General features: G+C 38.6%; 1 protein-coding gene across 8 annotated transcripts in view; it reads left to right on the top strand.

Annotated features, from left to right (window-relative positions):
- TNRC6A (trinucleotide repeat containing adaptor 6A) overlaps positions 1 to 20,981 on the top strand; it is a 106,320-nt gene that overhangs the window by 57,708 nt on the left and 27,631 nt on the right. For all 8 annotated transcript variants that reach the window (XM_036280317.1, XM_036280314.1, XM_036280316.1 and 5 more), the window contains 2 exons: positions 8,166 to 8,555; positions 18,136 to 20,718. In XM_036280317.1, the coding sequence (XP_036136210.1) occupies positions 8,166 to 8,555; positions 18,136 to 20,718 (2,973 nt within the window). The remainder of the gene's footprint in view (positions 1 to 8,165; positions 8,556 to 18,135; positions 20,719 to 20,981) is intronic.

Below are 20,981 nucleotides of genomic sequence, written 5' to 3'. Positions count from 1 at the left end.
TAAGGACATTTTTGCATTTATCTTCAGATAGAGCAGGAGGGAGAGAAGGAGAGAGAGAGAGAGAGAGAGAGAGAGAGAGAGAGAAACATCAACGTGAGAGAGACACATTGAGTGGTTGCCACCCGCACGACCCAACCAGGGCTGGGGACAAACTGCAACTGAGGTATGTGCCCTTAGCGGGAACTGAACTCAGGTCTCTCTGGACCGTAGGCCGACGCTCTAACCGCTGAGCCAAACCAGCCAAGGCTAAAAGGCAAATCTTATATTGTTACTCTTAATGAGAGAATAATATTTTCTGAATAGTTTTAATTGGTACATGCCATCTTGTCTTCTAAGAGTTTAATTTGATAGTTTTGGTTTTTTCTATACAATGATATATATTGAGATTAAAAATAGAAATTCTAGGTGAATTTAAAGTTTGCCAAAAGAAATTTTAAAAGGCACTCTATTATATAAATGTTTATTAAGTAATACTTCTATCTGGTAAAATTTTGACTGTTTTAGCCCTTTTAAGAATTCAAATGCAAATCTATTTTGGAGGTCAGTGTAATATTTCATTTTATTAAAGTGAAATCATGTCTTAACATGGCATTTCATATACTATGCCTATTTATGCAGATAATTTTAAAAGAATTACAATGTAGCCACTATGAAAACTATTATGCAAAGCTAAATTGTAGACTTTAGAAGGACAAGAATAGAGGAAGGGCTTGAGGTATAAAGGCCTGGTGATTGATGTTTTGGGGACTCTGAGAGTAATCCAAGATGATTGATGGCTGGTTCATATTTAAACTCTTATTTCTATTAAACTTACAGAGAACCACAGAGAAATTCATTTGTTTACTATTTCCTCAAATATATTTATTAAAGTGACATTATACAATCGTCTTATTTTAAAGATTTAGAAAAGTATTAATTTAAAATAATTTTAATTATTAATGATTAAAATTTGCTTTTATAAATTTAGAACTTGGTATATTTGAACTTTGAATAGTAAATACCCTTTTATCTTTAACTTGAACATAAGACAATTGCTGTTTTTTTCAATTAATAAACTTTTTTAGAACATTTTTAGGTTTACAGAATGTAGGATGTTTTTACAAAAGAAATATCAGAAAATGCATAAAAATTGCAAAAATTAGTCCTGGCCGGTTTGGCTCAGCAGTTGGAGCGTCAGCCTGCGGACCAGAGAGTCTTGAGTTCAGTTCCCGCTAGGGGCATGTAGCAAAAAAAAAAAAAAAAAGGCAAAAATTAATAATTTAATTGTCATATTGGTTCATTTTACTGTTTCACAAAGTGTGAAGCCTTGATTTGGAGTACTATTTAGGAATGTTGGTTAGAAAAATACTTTGAGTAATGTTTTCATTAAAAATTAAAACATGTTTATTTCTGGGTCAATTCAAAGTTTACTCACCTCCTTTAAACTCTGCGAAAGACAAGTTAAGTCACAGTATGGCAAAAAAATATAAAATATTTTAGTGGGTCTGTGTATTTTAATACTTGCTGAATTAAAATCCTTCAAAATATTAGTCTGGTATTATAGACAGTACAGGGTTGTGGCTATTTAAGGTATCTCTCCACATTAATGACCATGTTAACTGAACTTGTTTTCTTCTGACTCTGGCTTGTTATAGAGCAGAGATTTGTTATTTAGCAGCATACTAACCAGCTACCATTGTTGCCTTACCTTTTCTACTTCTGATCATTCTCCCTACCTCTCATTTACTGATTCTTGGTTATTTGCCTCTTGGATGTGGATGTTCTACAATGTTTCATCCTTAACATTGTTCTGTATTGTTCTTTGAATCCAGTCACCTCATGTATGCTGACAGTTCTTACCTTTATCATTTCAATGAATACTTATACATTTACTGTGTTTGGAGTTAGAAATGCCCACGATAAAGGGGAGGAGAAATAAAAATCCAGCACTTAGAAGCACATGCAGTTTAAAGGATGCATAGAGTTTTATGGGAGCTGAGGAGTCATAAAATGCTTCTAAGATTAGCTGAATCTGGGAGGGGGGGTGATAAGTTGTTTCCTAGGACAGCGGGACAGTAAGATTTGCAAGAAAAGTATCAAGGCATTTTAAGCAGAAGGAATATTATAAAAAGAGCATGTTACCTTTTAGAGAATTGCAGGTGTTGGTATGGAAGAGAAGGAAATATAGTATGTGGATGTAGCAGGATATGAGTCAGGAAAAGTGGTAGATAATGGCCATGCTAAGGACTTTAGATTAATTCTGAAAGCACTTTAATGGTACAGATAACTTGGGGCTGAGAGATGGTAAGGTATGGGAAGAGGTGCAAGAATGTGTGTGTGTGGGGGGGTGGGGGGGTGCAGTGGGGATCAAGGCTTGAACTTGGGGCTGAGAGATGGTAATGTATAGGAAGAGGTGCAAGAATGTGTGTGTGTGTGTGGTGGTGGTGGTGGTGGTGGTGGTGGTGGTGCAGCGGGGATCAAGGCTTGAGCCAGAGAGACTAGTTAAGGTTTTGCAAGAGAAAATTAATTTGAGCCTAAATCACAGCAGTGCGATAGGAGATAGAAGCATGCATTTGAATTATCTCAAGGTATCTACTGGACCTATTGACTGACTAGATCCAATGGGATAGAGAGAATTGGAGGAAGATATCCCTGCTGGAATAATGGATAGATAGTGAGGCTGTTTACTGAAATAAATAACTTCTCTTCTACCCCCTCCAGCACTTATGACTTATCTTGCCATTGCTTTTCTTCTGTTCACTGTGCAAACCTGTTCTTTAGGTCTTGTCATTTCTTCTCATTCTACAGTGCTTGTGACAAGGTCTTTTCCACCTGGATGCTGAATCCTAAACCTATACTTTCAGTCAGATTTTCACTGATCTCTAGATCTGTTGATTCAGTTGCATTCTGCATGTGTATATCCTATAACATGGGTTTCAAAGTTTATCTGAGACCTGTGAGAGTCTGCTTGAAACTTTCATGAGATCCACAATGTCAGAGTTATTTTCATAATAGGAAGACTGTATTCTGTTCACTCTTATTCTCTCATCAGTATGTAGTAGAGTTTTCTGGAGGCTACATAATATGGATATCACAATAAATTGGATGCAGAAAGAAATGTGGGAATTCACCTGTCTTCTGTTAAGCTAGATATTAAGGAGATTGCAAAAATGTAAAACAATGCAAGCTTCTCACTAACTTTTGGTTTTGGGAAATAGTTATTTTAAAATAAATGTGTTTATTTTAATATGTAAAGGGTTTGTTTTTAAACGAATTAAATATTTTTACATTTCTTTTAAATTTCTGGTATGGTAAATATTTATAGATATAACCCACCTAAAAGTTCTTTGGTGCCACTCAGTAACTTTTAAAAGTGTAAAGGGCTCTTGAGACCAAAAATTTTGAGAATTGCTGTCCTACAGTAACAACAAACCTAATGTATTGAAAACTAAAATCATTCTTTCTCACATACTTCCCAAACTTAATTTTTGTGTTCTATTTTATATCTTGGTAAGGTACCACAATTACCAAGATTCCAGGCCAACATCTTGAGGGTCATTCTTATTCCCCCTTCTTTTCTTAACCTAGATGTTAATAGTAATCGCTAACATTTATTAAGTACTACCCATGTGCTAGGTACCATTCTTAGTGGTTTAAAACCATTATCTTCTTAAAGCCTCACAACCACCCTACGTTTTGTAGGTATTAATACTTACCCCCATTTTACAGATGAGGAAGCAGAGATACAGAGTTGTTTAAGTATCTTGGCCATGGTTATGCAGCTAATAAGTTGCAGAGCCAAGATTGGACTCCAGCCAATCTTTTGAACTTATACTTCTTTTTTCTAGAACAGTTTATGTGAAATTTATGTTACGTGTTTCTTAAGGATTGTATACACACGCCCTATAAAGTCATCTAGGCCTGATGCTTTTTAGAGAGGTAAATCTTAGAGGACCTTTTCAGTGTCTTCTGTTGTTGTTTTACAATAGAATTTTCTTCTATGAGCTCATTTTGGTCAATTATATTTTATGGAGCAGAGGCTGAAAAACTACAGCCTGAAAAAGACCAAATTTATCCCACTCCGTATTTTGGTATATAAAATTTTATTGGAACACAATCATATCCATTCATTTACATGTTGTCTATGGATGTTTTTTGTGCTACAATAGCAGAATTGAGTAGTTGCAGCAGAGACCAGATGACCTGCAAAGCCCAAAATGTTAACTATCTGGCCTTTTCCAAAGTAGGTTTGCCCAGCCATGTTGTAGAACATGGTTCAGTTTAGCTGGGCTTTCTGTTTACTGGCATCGATTGTACATAGTATTTTCTTGTCTTTCCAGAATCTCTACATTTGAAATTGTCTTTTTTAAAATTTTTTTATTCCAAGTACTATTTGTATTTCTTCTCCCCCCACCCCCAAATGTTTGGGAGTATTAAAATTTTGTCTGATTTATTGGTAACACTGTTATGTTGGTGTTCCATCTTATGCTGTTTCTTAAAAGTATGCTAGTAAGAAAAAGGAATGTATGGTTGTATTTATTGGTCATTGAAACCTTCTGATCCTGACTGGTGGTTTTATAGATTTCTCCATTTCTCCTGTGCTAATTAATGTGTGTATTTTTTCTCCCTCTTCTGGGATCATTGTTAAATACTTTCTTCCTTCAACTTTTCCAATAAATTTATAGAATTGAGCCTAAGGAAATATTTTAATTTTAGAAATTCTTCTCTTATTTTTTTCCATTTAAATTTTTAAAAAATCAAGTAAACTAGTAGTTTGTTTTTGTTTTTAATAGAACCATGCCTTGGATTTATTGGTTCACTTTTAAAGTAATTGATTTCTACTTTTAGCTTCACTAATTTCTTTTGTCTGCTTCCTTTGTTTCTTGTTTGTTTTTTCTCTTAATCCTCTACCAAGAATATTTTCACATTTATCTTCAGACAGAGTGGGGCGGGGGAGAGAGAAACATTGATGTGAGAGAGAGACATCAACTGGTTGCCACCCATACCGACCCCAACCGGGGCCAGGGACAAACTGCAACCCAAGTATGTGCCCTTGGTTGGAATCGAACCTGGGACTTTTTGGTCCGCAGGCCAACACTCTAACCACTGAACCAAACTGGCCAGGGTGTTTTGCTTTGTTTTTAACTTGAGTTGATGCATTAATTCATTCTTGTTTGCTGAAAATAATTAAGGCTTTGAATTTTTCTTTGAGCACTGGTTTAGCCATATCTTAAAATTTATTATGTATATTCACTATTATTTTCTTGATAACCTGCAGTTTTGGTACTTATTTTCAACTCAAAATGTATTTAAGGCAGACTTATTTGCTAGTTTTGCTCTTTCTAGTGTGATTGAATTATAATTCAGAAATATCTGTATTATTTCTACTTTTTGTAATTTGTTTATGTTTTCTTTAGAGAGAGAGAGAGAGAGAGAACTTTTTATGACTGTTTCATGGGTACTTGTCAAAAAAGGTGTTATATTATCTGTTTTCAAAGTATATCATTTGCTTTTCTCAGTTTCCATTTGGTTTTACATGTTTTGAGACTAAGATTTGGTATATAGAGGTTCTTAGCTATTTATATATTTTAATAGGTTGCTTTTACAAATACAGAATATCTCTTACCCTTGAATACTTAAAATGATACTACTGTTGCTTTCTTTAAATTTTGTTAGCATTTCTTGGTAGTATTTGTTTCTATATCCTCCCTCCCCCCCCCCCCCCATTTTCCTGCATTGTTTTGTTTTAGGAGCAGTTTTTATAAAGCATATTCCTAAAGTTGCAGTTTTCTTTTCTTAACTCAGTTTAAGAGCTTTTATAACAAGTGATTTTAACACATGAACATTTATTGTGATTATATATGTTTTGGGGCTTATGCTCAGCATCTCATTTTGTGTTGCATATTAACCACAATTATTGTATTTTCTGTATCTGTTGAATGGATCAATGTTTTGTATTTTTATTTTTTCTCCTTCCAATGGTTTGGATATTTACTGACATAATTATCCTAAACTTTGACCGCATGTGCAAAATAGCCAATATTATATGGTACTTGTAGTGTTAAAGCTCTCATTCATGTCTTCATATAGGTTATTCAGTGTTTCATATAGGTTATCTTCTGATTCCTTGGCTGCATTAAAGAACATTTTCCTGTTGCTATCTCACACAAGTAATATCTTGTTTGAGTATTAAATTACTGTCACCATCATTTCCTTTTAATAAAATGGCAGACAAGCCTGCTTTTTAGTAAAGGGTAACTATACCACTTTAAGGTATATTCAAGTGCCAAATACCATGCTGAGCCCCAGTACTAAGCATTTAAAAGCTGAATTAAAGTTTTTGTTTTCCTTATAATTTTATAATTACATACACTTTTTGTTTCAAGGTACTTTAGAATATCCAATGCCCTCTTTTTCCCATGATGAAAAAAAAAATATATATTATTGCTGCATTCTGGGAGCGTTAAATGATCTGGGAGACAAAATTTTCATACATAAAGAAATTAGACCTAGAATGTACTTGGCCCAATGATTATTAGTAAGAGGCTTTTCTGTTGCTTTCAAAAAGAATGGAAAGGATTCTGAGCAATAGGGAGAGTGTTTGTAAATTTCATCATCATCCCTCCTGAACTACAATTTGCTTATATTTTTTAAATTGTGACTTTGACTTTTCTAAAGTAATACAAGGTCAAAATCATATGTTAAAAAGTATTAGTATTAGTGACCATCTGAATCCATCAGTTGTTCAGATAAGGAAAACCCTAGTGGGGCTAGACTGTTAAATGAGAGGAGGCTGTAGAACTGAGCGTGCGTAAGTGGAAATTGGTTAACTGTTGGAAACAACACATGTGACCAACATTTTATCACAGAATCATACACATTGTAGGCATTTGATAAACACTTGTTTTATTTGGGCCACAGTAATAGCTTCTTTCTACTGAGTGTTTACATTATACTTGGGTACTAGAGCAAGACTACTGTATAGACAAGGAGAAAGACAGGGATAACCCAGCTGGTGAGTTGTGGGCTGTTTTAATTTCAGGCCTGGAGCTCTTAACTGTTGAACAGAGTTTTCTCTTGAGTGTCCTCACCACTCACATGAAGACTTTATTTCACTTTATTTATGTGACAGTGGCATTTGTGAAGATGCATCAAAATCTCTCAGAAACATTTAACTGCTTCAGAAGTTGAAGGTGGTATTGTGCCACTGTTTATGTAGCCTTGTGCTCTATGAACATTTACATATGTAACCTAAGGATAAAACGAGGTCTGCACCGTTTTATCCCTGTCTCACAGAGGAGCCACGGGCTCAATAGTATTCATGTACCTTTCCCAAAGACAGAGCTCAGGGAAAGCAACCTCGGCTAGAAACCTGGGTCCATCTCGGACCAAAAGTTTATATACCGTGCTGCCTCTCTGTAGTTTTGAGATTGGGTGTATCTTACCTGGTTTAAGGCATTTCTGTCAGTGTATTTACTTATTTAATCTCTTTAAGAGTTCGAATATTCACTACCTATAGTCTTGATTGTTCATACAGTCGACAAGTGGCTATTTCTGAGATTTATTTCTCCAGTTTTGATTAGTCTTATAGATTTCATCCTGTTTTCTTTGTATTTACTTCCCTGTTCTCAGTTTATTTGATTCAGACTTTACATTTTAACAAAGTCATGGTCACCTTCACTTTTTTGTAAGGACACTGACAGATAGTTTCTACCCTTGTTCTTGTATTGTGTTGTCTTTAAAAGATGAAAAATCAAGACCAAACATACTAAACATGAGGCAGATTAAGAACAGTTATCAGGGAATTGAGGATTCTTTTAGGATTACCAAAATTTGATTTGCCACTATTCTTTATTGTGAGTTCCGTAGTTGCATACTCAGTGCTTGTTCTCCAGTCAGGGAATAATAATATCAGGTGGAGATGGTGAACATGAGCTGTCATCTGGGCTCGAGAATGCCGGTGGTCTCCATGACCTCACTGGACAGGGAGTTAACAGAAGGCAAATCAACTCTTAGCAGTGATCTCTCCTAGGAAAACTGGAGCCCATGAATGAGACTGTCCCACACATTTAAAGTTTTGTTCCTTTAGGATTGTTTTTCTTAGTGCCTTTTTACTTAGATGGCTGACTATGGAGGTACACTTAACTGGCTAATCTTTTCCACCCCTTTTCTTTTGTTGGGATCAGTGCCAGAACAGATAAAGCCCAGTGTAAGCCAGCCTCAGCCTGCCAACTCTAATAACGGCACTTCCACAGCAACCAGCACTAATAATAATGCCAAGCGAGCCACAGCCAACAGTCAGCAGCCGCCACAGCAGCCACAGCAGCAGCCACAGCAACCACAGCCACAGCAACCGCAGCCACCACAGGCCTTGCCTCGGTATCCTCGGGAAGTACCACCACGATTTCGCCACCAGGAACATAAACAGCTTCTAAAGAGGGGTCAACATTTTCCCGTCATAGCAGCAAACCTTGGATCTGCTGTTACAGTGTTAAGCAGCCAGTCAGAAAGCAGTGCTTTAAAAAACCAACACCCACAAAATAACGGAGAGGTGCAGAACAGCAAAAACCAGTCAGGTGAGAGAAGGCGTTTCTTCAGCTGTCATCACTAGTGGTGTAGCAGGTTTATAAATTCGCGGCTTTGGGGTGATGTGTTTGTATTCATTAGTATGGTTTGCAAAATAAGAATCTGTACAGCGAGTTATGAATAGGGAGTCTTGAAATGTTGCCTGTGCGGTCCCTGCCTATCCTACATTAAAACTGATCATTTAAATCACTCTCCCTCCAGGTTCTACCTATTTTAATAAGCAGCTTATAGCTAAAATTGATCATAAGACTTTAGGTAAAAATGAACACTCCCCTCAAGTTATATGCTAAATAGTTATGCATATTGTATTTAATCCTCAGCAACCTTGTGAAGTGTAAGCTGTTCTTGTCTCCACTTTTCATTAGAGGAAACTGAAGCACCAAGCCATGAAATAACTTGCCCAAATCACTCAGTTACCATGTGCTATGAAAAAGGCTGCCACTCGTAAAAATTAGGTTCAGATAGCACATGCACTCAGTTGTTGCCTCAGAATGACTTTTCTTAGCTTAGTAATGATTGTGAGGCAGAAAGTACATCTAGTATGTGATTACAATTTTCTCAAAGTCCAGTGTGTTTTGACATGTTGTTCTGATAGGTTCTGAGGGTTGGTTGGTTGATCTATTCTTCAAGCAAAGTATTTTGAAGCTTTTTATCACAAGCCAGCTAGAGGATGGAGGAGCATCAAGGTTCCCACTCATGAAAACACTAGCATAGCATACTGGTAATGAATCATGTCTCTGGAGTCAAGTGGCCTAGTTTTTAAATCCTAGTCCCACTGTATGCTCCATGTGTCTGAATCTCACCCAAGCAGCCCTTTCTAACTTTCCCAGCTAGTTACTCATTTTCTACTTATATGCTCTCTGTACAAAGCAGGAGCTTCTCTGTACATATTGTGATATTTCACAGCTAATAAGTAAGTAACAGAGCCTGTATTCACAGCAAGATCTGTCTGACTCCAAAGCTGTGCTCATGACAGCCATGTTGTGCTTTGGCAACATCCTGGATGTGATAGGTAAGAAGGAAGAGGACAGAAATGTGATTTTTCTAGCATAGGTAATTAGAGCAGCACAGTATTACTGGAAAGGATAAAAACTTGAATTATCATCCTGAGTTAATACTCCCTCCTCTTCAGACACTTATTACCAAGTGAGTTTGGCCAAATCACTTAACTCACCTGAGCCTCTTTCCTGATCTGTAAAATGTGGACAGTAATATCCAACCTATAAGGTTGCTTTGAGGATTAAATTATGTGACATGTTAAAGCAAATAGCTTAGTGCAAAACATTTCAGCACTGGATGAATTATCTCCCCCTGAAAGTTGTACCAAGGACCTCCATTTTTCAGGAAGAAGAGTCTGCTTGAGACACAATCCTTCTAATGCCAGACAATTAATTTGGTTCGAAGTTCATCTGGGAAGTCAGATTGGAAGCAGATGTATTGAGTCATCAGCATAATAAAAAATGCGGGGAAAACCTTAGGAGAGATTATTATGCAGCAAATCCTTGATACCTACTGCAAGTTAAGCAATGGTGGTATGGTAATTAAACAGAAGTGGGTGGTAAATTTAGGAAATGATATATTTTAAATATGCTTTTTCAATTTGAGAAATGAAAGAACAAAGCTGGTTTTAAAATGAAAACAACTGGAGTGTAAGAGTCTTCTTTCTCAAAAATGGATGTGAGTCAAAAAACCCCAAAAGTGTTACAGATGTACATTCAGATGACAAGTGGGCATAGGAAGATGTCTTCAAAAAAGTCTGAAAAGGAAAAATATCCCACCTGTTCCAAAAAGGACTTTACAAGGTTGAACAACGTTAATGTGGAGGGTGAGGTGGAAGTCAGGAGGGTGCAGCAGAGCCTCACTGAGGTCTGAAGTTAGTCCCCAGACAGCTAGAGTGCGGATGCTGAAGGAAGCATTCTGCAGAAGAACCTGATTTGTGCTTTGTCTGCTTTTAAACATTTGTGAATTCCTACCTACCAGCATATGTCACATGTTACAATTTCTTTGTGGTGCTACCAGGAACAATAGTAGAAACTTGAGCCACAGAAGAGACCACTGGGTGTCTGTGAATTAGGGAATACTTCTTAGACAGCTGTGTCCCAACTCCTGAAAGGTTAATATAACAATAGTGATTAACCCTTATGGGGTACTTACTATGATCCACTTATTGTATGAATGCATTTAATCTTCCATTTTACAGATGAGAGAGATCACATTTGTTTCACAGGTTACAGAGTAGCGTGGTGCCATGGGGAGCAGTGTTACAGACAGCATCAACAGCACGAGCGGTAGCCCAGAAGCATGGGGTTTAGTGTTGTGAACTACATGCAGTTCAGAATTGTGGGGACCAGTCTCTTTTTATTTTTGTATATTTGTATTTATATTTGGCCTTTTATTTCCTAAATAGAGATAGTTAATGGAGTCGAGTTGACATTTAAATAAATGTATGTAATACATACATAGAAATATATTTGAAGTCTTTGTGGTAACAGTGAGGAATGCTGGATGTGTCTCCCTTTCCTCATATAATGCATTTCTCATTTAGTCAGGGAGCAGGCATAGTACCTGCATGAGACCGGGTACTTCATAAACCAGAGGTCGCAAACTAAAATACCTTCACAAGCTGGCAGGTAAGTTGAAGTAACAGATGAAAGAGAGTGATGGGAACTGGGGTAAATGTATTGATTTCTGTACCCTGCCTGAAATACCTTTACATTCCCATGTTAAGTTTTTAGAACCCTGTGCCAGTCAAACCAGACAAATCTGTAGGCTGAGCTTAGATACTGAGTGATGGTTTCATTTGACTCTATGAGACCTTTGTAGTTGGTTGCTTAGGCATCAGACCCTGTTACAGCCCAAATGATACTGGAATTTGAGGGGACCCAATGCTTAACAAAGTGGGTAGCACTATTGTTCTTATGAGCCAGTGGATTCCCAGCCCACATTTTATCATCAAGCTTGCATGATAAATACAGAAATGAAGCACATAGAACAGTGAACCCTATATGCTCTCCACCCAAATCCATCAGTTGTTAGTGCTTACCCATCTTGATTTCACAAGCAAACCGTCCCCCATCACATAGACATATATGTTCACATGTGTGCTCAAACATTCATTTCTCTTCACCTTAAATACTTCCACAGGTAATTTCCTAAGAATAAGGACAGTCTCCTAAATAACCATGGTATTATGATCACTCCTAAGCAAAAGGACAACACTCACATTGCCACTGGTTGTCCCAAGAATGTCTTTTGTTTGTTTACAGTATGGTATTATTTATATAAAATATAAAGCATGCAAAACAACGTTATGTATTGCTTAGTAATGGATTAAAGTAGAACATTTTGAGAGGTTACCACTTGGTTACCCAGTGGAAAAGGAAGGCGATGTAATCAGAAGGGTTACACAAGAGTTTTATACTGTAATGACTAGTATATTTCTTAAGATGAACGGCATGTGGTTATTTTTTATATTACTCTTTATAGCCTTTCCTGCTTTTGAACCTTTTTTAAAAGCACCTCAGGAATATTTGAGCTATAATGGTGAAACACCAAGACTTGGGACTATTTTAATTTTTTAAAAAATGTTAACATTAAAATTTTCAGTGATGTTTAAAGATTAAAATACTATCCATCCACCTGTGCTCTTCACTGTCTTTTTAGTGTGGTATTCATTGTTCCTGTCATGTAACTTCTTCCTGCTCTCAACTTGTACCTTCTCCTTGGTCTGTGAACACATTCAAGTCTCTATCACCCTTTAAAATAAATTCCTTTACACTCTCATTCTCTTAAGGCTATTAGAGAATTTCTTTCCTCCACTTTGTCTCCAAGTTCTTGAAGGACTAGCCTATACTTAAGCCATCTCTAATGCATTACTTCAGTTCCCTATAATCTGATTCCGCTCACTTGACTAACAGCTCTTATTATGGTCACTGATCTTGTGAATGTCAAGTACACACTTAGTTTTATTTTTTCAATGTGGCGAAAAACAGACTTTTCTATTTTTATCTTAATAGACATCTACATGTTTTATTGCTGACCATTTTCTCCTTGAAGCTCTTTTCATTATTCTTTGACCAGTTTTCAGATTTTATTCCCTCCTGTGGTTTTGTTTAAAATTACTACCCATGTTTTTAGGTTCATATATTCTGGTCTGGATGTCTTCATCTGATTTTGGGCCCCTCGTACTCAACATGTCCAAAATTGAACTCATTATCTTGCCACATGCCAATTTCTCCTTCTGGATTCCATTGCCCAAAAGATTGGCACCCCCATTCATCCAGTCCCCCATCTAGAAATCTTAAAATCATGCTTGACTCCCCCTATTTATTCTTTTATTTTTTATCCTCACTCGAGAACATTTTTGCATTTATCTTCAGATAGAACTGGAGGGAGAGAGGGAGGAAGAGAGAGAGAAACATCGAAGCGGGAGAGACACATTGAATTGAGTCGTTGCCACCCACATGACCCGGGGCTGGGAACAAACTGCAACTGATGTATATGCCCTTAGTGGGAACCGAACCCAGGACTCTCCGGTCCTCAGGCAGATACTCTAACTGCTGAGCCAAACCGGCCAGGGCTCCCCCTATTTATTCTTAATGTCTCACAGGTTAGTGGTTTACCATCTCCTGCTGATTTTAAGTCCAAAATATCTCTGAGCTTTCTTCTCTCAACTTCACTGCTGCCACCAATGACCTGGCTGAGGCACGCACCATCTGGTCCACGACCACAGCCCAGAATATCTGACAGCTGTCTCCCACCTCCCTCACTCTAGCACTCAAACCAGAACCCACTCATGATCCACGTGTTGCATTTGGTTTTGGTATTGCCATTGCCGTCTTTAATCTAGAACAGAGGTTGGCTTGTAGCCTGTTGGTCACCACTCCCATTCCTTTACATGTTGGTTGTGACTGCTTTCAAGCTACCGTGGTAGAATACGATTTGGCAGAGTGGAGATTCTGCCATATATCTGGCTGGCAAAACCTAGAATATTTACTAATTGGACTTTTACAGAAGAGGTTTGTTAACCCCTGGACTAGAGGCTTGAATAGCTGAAAGAAGCATTTTGTACTTTCTCACTTAAGTGATATTTTCTCATATTTCCAATGATATCATTTTATACTTTCTGGAAATACTGTAAAACCCAAGTACTATTTATTTCTGAAGGTCTTTTCTTTCTGGAGAGATTGAAAGTCTTTAAGGCAGAAATCATATATTTAACTAAATATGATAAAATTTTAATAAGAAAAATATATGAATTTTCCTGGATCTGAATTCGTCCAGCATAAATCACTTGACTTATCACCAGTCTTTACCGTGCCCCCACACGTGTTCTTTGATCTTCCTGAACAGAGATGCTGGTGACATTTTGTACTTTAGATGTTTCTCAGTGAAGGCAGTCATTCAAACCTTCATTGCCTCAGCAGTGCAGTGTATAAAAATTTGTATTTTGCACACACTCAGTAAAACCCCACTGTCCCCCTGCTCCCACCTGCACAGGATCTTACAGTCTTCCTGTTTCTGACTGTTGTCCTGTAAAAGCTTTATGATCATCTTCTACTTAATCATGTTTCCATACGTTTATTTTCTAGATCATTTGTAATGTTGGATTGTGGCTTCCTTGTCTCTAAGGGGAATAGATTATTTGTCTTCTTCCAATTCTGAAGTAGTCTGTGAAACGTTTTAATTGTGATTGCTGAGGAGTCTTACTCTTTTTGCAGCTTCAGTTAGACTAGTACCTCCACACACACACGCACGCACATCTCGGAGTTTTCTATCTAAGCTACAATGTTTTTCATAACTAAAAAGGCCCTTGTAATCCCCCCTTGGTAGATGCAATTTTTGAAATATCCTTTTAATGTAGTTTTTTGGTGTTTTTTTTTTTTTTTTTTTTTTTGAAATATCAAGTTAAGTTCCAGATTTAAAATGAAATTTTTGTCAAATAATTACTGTTGGCATGTTTTCTTATTTTCCTAAAATACATAGGAATATATAGTAGAAGACAAATATAGACCACCACCACCTCCAAAAGAGGCTGGGACCAGATTCTGAGAGAAATTTTCACTGACAAGTCAGTGTGGTTGAGTTTGTTTAACTGGCTTTTCCTTTTTCTTTTGATGTATCCTGACTTAAAAACGCTTTACTTTTTTGGTAAGTCTATGTCATTTTTAAAATGGTTTCTTTCTTTGCTTTTATATATAAAAAGTTATTAACTGATAACTTCATGCTTTCATCTTTTAATATTGGAATTATTTGGAAAATTCTTTCATTTAAAAAATCATTTTTAAGTATTATATATTCCTTTTCTCTTACTGATTTAAAACACTAACTGTTGCCATGTACTTGGGTCTGCTGGATCCCTTTTTCAGCTCAGTTGAAGTGCTTATATGCTGATAGTACAATGCTGTGTAACTCATGATAGAGCAATTCTCCCTCCCCCATGCACTCTGTCAATTTTTTTGAGATTACAAAAATTCTCATTTGTTTTATTTGAATTTTTAAATTACTTCAATCAAGTTACAGACTCTTGTTAGTAATTCTTTTTTTTTTATCCTCATCCAAGGACATTTTTACATTTTTCTTCAGACATAGTGGGAGGGACAGAGAGGGGAAGAGACACATTAAACGGTTGCCACCCACAGAACCCCAGCTGGGGCCGGGGACAAACTGCAACCAAGGTACACGCCCTTAGCGGGATCTGAACCCGGGACTCTCTGGTCTGCCGGCCAACGCTCCAACCGCTGAGCCAAACTGGCCAGGGCTCTTGTTAGCAATTCTTATAATTGGATTAAACTTTGAATATTGTCACAGCTTCCTTTTGAGAAAATTGCTGTACTCAAATTGTCTTCAATGGCCTGCAATATACTTAATCATATATGACTGTAAAGGTTTTTGTAGCTTTATTCTAAGTTGCTTTATAGTTTTTGTTTTTTGTGTGGCTGTTAAAATGAGGCTCTTTTTTTATCAATTATTCCTGTAGTATAGAAAAAACTATGGCTATTTAAACATTAACCTTTTCTGTTTCTTTTCTACTATCTTTACCTCATTTTGGGGTTATGTTTCATCAGTATTTCTAGCACAAATTTGAGTAGTAGTGTTGATGACAAATATTCCATCTTTTTCCTGTTGTTATGGGAATACTTCTGATGTTTCATTGTTAAATTCCAGGTCCTTCCCTTTGCTTTCAACTTGGGTAGTTTTGTCTGGCATTCCCAGTCTCACATTCTTATTTCTGCTGTATGGAGGAACACACATACAAATGAAAGCAAATAATGACAACAGAAATACTCTTGCTGTAGCCTGTAAGGAGATGGTGATGGTGGCTTTATTGTTTTAAGATTTGGAGAAAAGTGGATGGATTTGGGACTTGGTCAAGTTTGGATTTGCTGTGCACAGGAAGGAATCAAGGATAAATCTTAGTTTTAAGAAACTTACTGAGATGAGGAAAATTAGTAAATAAGTGGGATTATTTTTTTCCCTTTGGGAGGAGGTACTTGTGGGAGTTCACCTGTACCCCAGGGTTGCTTCAAGGACTCCGTGACAAAGTGCACATGAAGCACGTGGGCCATAGTGCTGAGTGGTGCTGGTTAGGCAGGTGCTGGAGTGTTGATTTGTTTATCCAGTACCACTGACTGGCTTTTGCTACTCTTTATTTCCTTGTGGGTTCAAAAAAATGATTCTTAAACGAGTAAAAATCAGTCACAGAACTTTAAAATAGTTGGTGTCTCTCTAGTTCTTTTTTCTGCTATTCTTTCTAGTTCCATCACCTTTTGCTGCTTAGTAGTTGTGCTTTGAGAGAAAATTGTGTAAGATGAACCTGATTTTCCTGTTAGCAATACCCTAATGGTGAATTACATTTATTTTCTAGGCCTACAACCCAGTGGTGGGTTCATTAGGTCTGGGGCATGATTTGAACATGTACATATGCTGATTGCTATTGTAAAGAGAACGGGCAGTGTAAGCTACCCCCTAAAGACCTGTGAGGAATTTCTAACTATACCAGATCCTTGAACTAAATCAGAAGCACTAGAACTGCTGCTCTTCATGCTGTAAAATAAGTAGAATGATAAAATATTGCAGTAAGTCAAAGATTATGGGTTCATATGACTGGTCATTAATATCAGCAGTTGATTTTTTTTTACTCCTCACCTGAGAACATTTTTGCATTTATCTTCAGATAGAGTGTAAAGGAGAGAGGGGGGAAGAGAAAGAGAAACATCGATATGAGAGACACACATTGAGTGGTTGCCACCCACACGGCCCCAACAGGGATGGGGACAAACTGCAAGTGAGGTACTTGCCCTTAGCAGGAACTGAACCAGGGACTCTGGTCTGCAGGCTGACACTCTAACCGCGAGCCAAACTGGCCAGGGCAGCAGTTGATTTTTAATCATCGTCATTCTAATCTTCAACAAACCAGTTAACAATTTTTCTGTTGTCTTTCATTTAACATGGCTATGCAGGTAAATTAAGACATTTTTATGAAGAGGAGAACTAAGTATATTCTTACTTGTGTGCAGTATTTTAGTTTGAATATGAACACTAATGAAATGGAACTATAATAGCAAAGACTTCATAAACTTGTCTGCAATATTTCAGGTTAACTATTGAACACTAGTGAATGAAAATGTAATGGAAAAGACTACTTCCTATAGACTTATCATAGTACCCAAAACAAGTGTGTGAAAAAGCTATTCTAACCTGGCAGAGTTGGCTTGGTTGAGCGTCATCCTATGCACCAAAAGGTTGCCAGTTTGATTCTCAGTCAGGGCAGATACCTGGGTTGTGGTGGGTTTGATTTCCAGTTGGGGCATGGGTAGAGGGCAACCAATTGATGTTTCTCTATTTCTCTATCAATTCAATGTCTCTCTCTCCCCCTTCACCCCTACCCACCCCACTCCTACCCCTCTTTCTCTCTCTCTCTAAGCATGTCCTCAGGTGAAGATTATAAAAAAGCTGTTCAAAGACAGAAAGGCTGAAAAAGGATTTGTAAAATACAGGAGTGGGCAAAAGTAGATTTTATAGTTGTGAGTATGTGAAACACAGAGTTCATTCTTGTATTACTATTTCTGAATTTTTGTATTATTTGTATTACAACTATAAACTTACTTTTGCCCATCCCTGTATTTCTAATGTAGTTAATTAAGTTTGGCCTGTTCACTTGTCCTTACCCAGCTATATCTTAACCCTTCTTCCCATGTCGGGCCTCTAAACCTGTGTTGCTTTATACATACTACTAATACAGTTATTACCACCTCATCCTTCTTGACCGTGGAATTCTTTTACTTGCTGATAATTTAGCAGCTCCTTCATTCAGCAAATATTTATTGAGGAGCTCTTATGTTCCAGGTACTGCTCTAGGCTCTTAGGACATTGGTGATCAAAGTGCAGAACTCACTGCCTATGTGGAATTGATTAGTGGATGTGGAAAGTGGCTGGGATATAGCCAGTGCACTTGTGACTATACCGCCAAGTGTTGTATCTTGTTGACACTGAGTAGTCACATACATTTATCATATAGTCCTTAGTTGTTCAAACACTTCCTAAAAGTTTGTACTTCTTTTATTCTAGATACAAACCACAATACTTCCGGATCTCATTATGAAAATTTGCCGTGGGGACCTGTGTCTTCTTCTAGCGACTCTAGCACAAACAGTAAGGATGCTGTTGTAAACAACTCCCCTGAAAAAGAAGCATGGCCCTTGGTCCCTGGCAGTGATCCAGAGTTGGCTTCAGAATGTATGGATGCTGATTCCACCTCCAGTTCCGAATCAGAAAGAAACATCACTATCATGGCTTCAGGGAGCACAAGTGGTGAAAAAGATGGCCTTCGGAACAGCACTGGACTTGGTTCCCAAAACAAGTTTGTGGTTGGCAGCGGCAGCAGCAATAGTGTGGGTCGTGGAAGTAGTACTGGGCCCTGGGGCTTCTCCCATGGAGCTGTAATAAGCACATGTCAGGTCTCTGTGGATGCTCCTGAAAGCAAGTCAGAAAGTAGCAACAATAGAATGAATGCTTGGGGCACTGTAAGCTCTTCATCAAATGGAGGGGTAAATCCAAGCACTTTGACTTCAGCTAGCAGCCCTGGTGCCTGGCCAGTATTAGAGAACAGCGGACTTGCCCTAAAAGGGCCTGTAGGGAGTGGTAGTCCTGGCATCAATATTCAGTGCAGTACCATAGGCCAGATGCCTAACAATCAGAGTATTAACTCTAAAGTGGGTGGTTCTTCTACCCACGGTACCTGGGGAAGCCTTCAGGAAACTTGTGAATCCGATGTAAGTGGTACACAGAAGATTTCATTCAGTGGTCAACCTCAGAATATCACCACTGAAATGACTGGACCAAATAACACTACTAACTTTATGACCTCTAGTTTACCAAACTCCAGTTCCGTACAAAATAATGAACTGCCTAGTAACACGGGGGCCTGGCGTGTGAGCACAATGAATCATCCTCAGATACAGGCTCCATCAGTTATGAATGGCACTTCCCTTCCTCACCTTAGCAATGGAGAGTCAAAAACTGCAGGCTCTTATGGTACTACCTGGGGTGCCTATGGTTCTAACTACTCTGGAGACAAATGTGCAAGCCCCGATGGCCAAGCTGATGGTGACACTGTGAACGCAACTCTGATGCAGCCTGGCATGAATGGGCCTGTGGGCACTAACTTTCCAGTTAACACAAATAAAGAAGGTGTGTGGGAGTCGGGGGCCACAAATCCCCAGAGTGCATCCTGGGGAAGTGGAAATGGTGCAAACTCGGGAGGAAGTCGAAGAGGATGGGGAACTCCTGCACAAAACACTGGCACTAATGTACCCAGCGTGGAGTGGAGTAAACTGCCTGGCAATCAGCATTCCAGCGACAGTGCAAATGGCAATGGGAAGAAGTTTACAAATGGATGGAATTCTACTGAGGAAGAGGATCAGGGTTCTGCCACATCTCAGACAAATGAGCAAAACAGTGTGTGGGCCAAAACAGGAGGTACAGTGGACAGTGAAGGTAGTACAGAAAGCACTGGACGCCTTGAGGAAAAAGTCACTGGGGAGATTCAGAGTAGAGATAGAAGAAAAATTGATCAGCACACATTACTCCAAAGCATTGTTAACAGAACTGACTTAGATCCACGTGTCCTATCGAATTCTGGTTGGGGACAAACTCCTATTAAGCAGAATACTGCCTGGGATACGGAGACATCACCTAGAGGGGAACGAAAGACTGACAATGGGACAGAGGCCTGGGGGAGCTCTGCAACACAGACTTTTAACTCAGGGGCATGTATAGACAAGACTAGCCCTAATAGTAATGATACCTCATCTGTATCGGGGTGGGGAGATCCCAAGCCTGCTCTGAGGTGGGGAGATTCCAAAGGCTCAAACTGCCAGGGGGGATGGGAAGATGATTCTGCTGCTACAGGAATGGTCAAGAGCAATCAGTGGGGGAATTGCAAAGAAGAGAAGTCCACATGGAATGATTCGCAAAAGAACAAACAGGGCTGGGGTGATGGACAAAAGTCAAACCAAGGGTGGTCTGTTTCTGCCAGTGATAACTGGGGAGACACGTCAAGGAGTAACCATTGGGGTGAGGCTAATAAGAAATCTAGCTCAGGAGGTAGTGACAGTGACAGGTCCGTTTCTGGTTGGAATGAACTTGGTAAAACTAGTTCTTTTACTTGGGGAAATAATATAAATCCAAATAATTCATCAGGATGGGATGACTCTTCTAAATCTAACTCTTCCCAAGGATGGGGAGATCCTCCAAAGTCGAGTCAGTCGCTGGGTTGGGGAGATTCAGCAAAGCCAGTCAGCTCTCCAGACTGGAACAAGCAACCAGATGTTGTTGGGTCTTGGGGAGTTTCTTCAGCTCCAGGCAAACCCTCTGGTACAGGCTGGTTGGGAGGACCTATTCCAGCCCCAACAAAAGAAGAAGAACCCACCGGCTGGGAGGAACCATCCCCAGAATCCATACGGCGCAAAATGGAAATTGATGATGGAACCTCAGCTTGGGGAGATCCCAGCAAATACAACTACAAGAATGTGAACATGTGGAACAAAAATGTTTCAAATGGCAGCAGCCGCTCTGACCAGCAAGCACAGGTGCACCAGCTGCTGCCGTCTGCAAGTGCCATCTCAACTCCAGAGGCAGGTGGTGGCTCCGGTGAGTTGTTAACTTTGTGGAGTCTGATAGTCTTAACAAGCACTTCATAGAACTGAGAGCCTGGTTTCAGTTTTCTTTATGATGAGATGTGTTTAAGGGAATATTTGGTATGCACACAGAGGCCTGTTTTACTCTAATCTAGGAGAAGCTTACAGGGAAGAAAATTATAGGTAAGGTGTTCATCAGGGGACACCTCTGCGTTGGGCAGTATTGGGTGTGAATGCTGTTCTCTTAGGAATGCTACAGAAGGCAGAATTGGAAAG

The sequence above is a fragment of the Molossus molossus genome, unplaced genomic scaffold (genome assembly GCF_014108415.1).
Source record: "Molossus molossus isolate mMolMol1 unplaced genomic scaffold, mMolMol1.p scaffold_m16_p_3, whole genome shotgun sequence".
NCBI classification, from domain to species: domain Eukaryota; kingdom Metazoa; phylum Chordata; class Mammalia; order Chiroptera; family Molossidae; genus Molossus; species Molossus molossus.
This window is presented reverse-complemented; position numbering and strand designations above follow the sequence as displayed.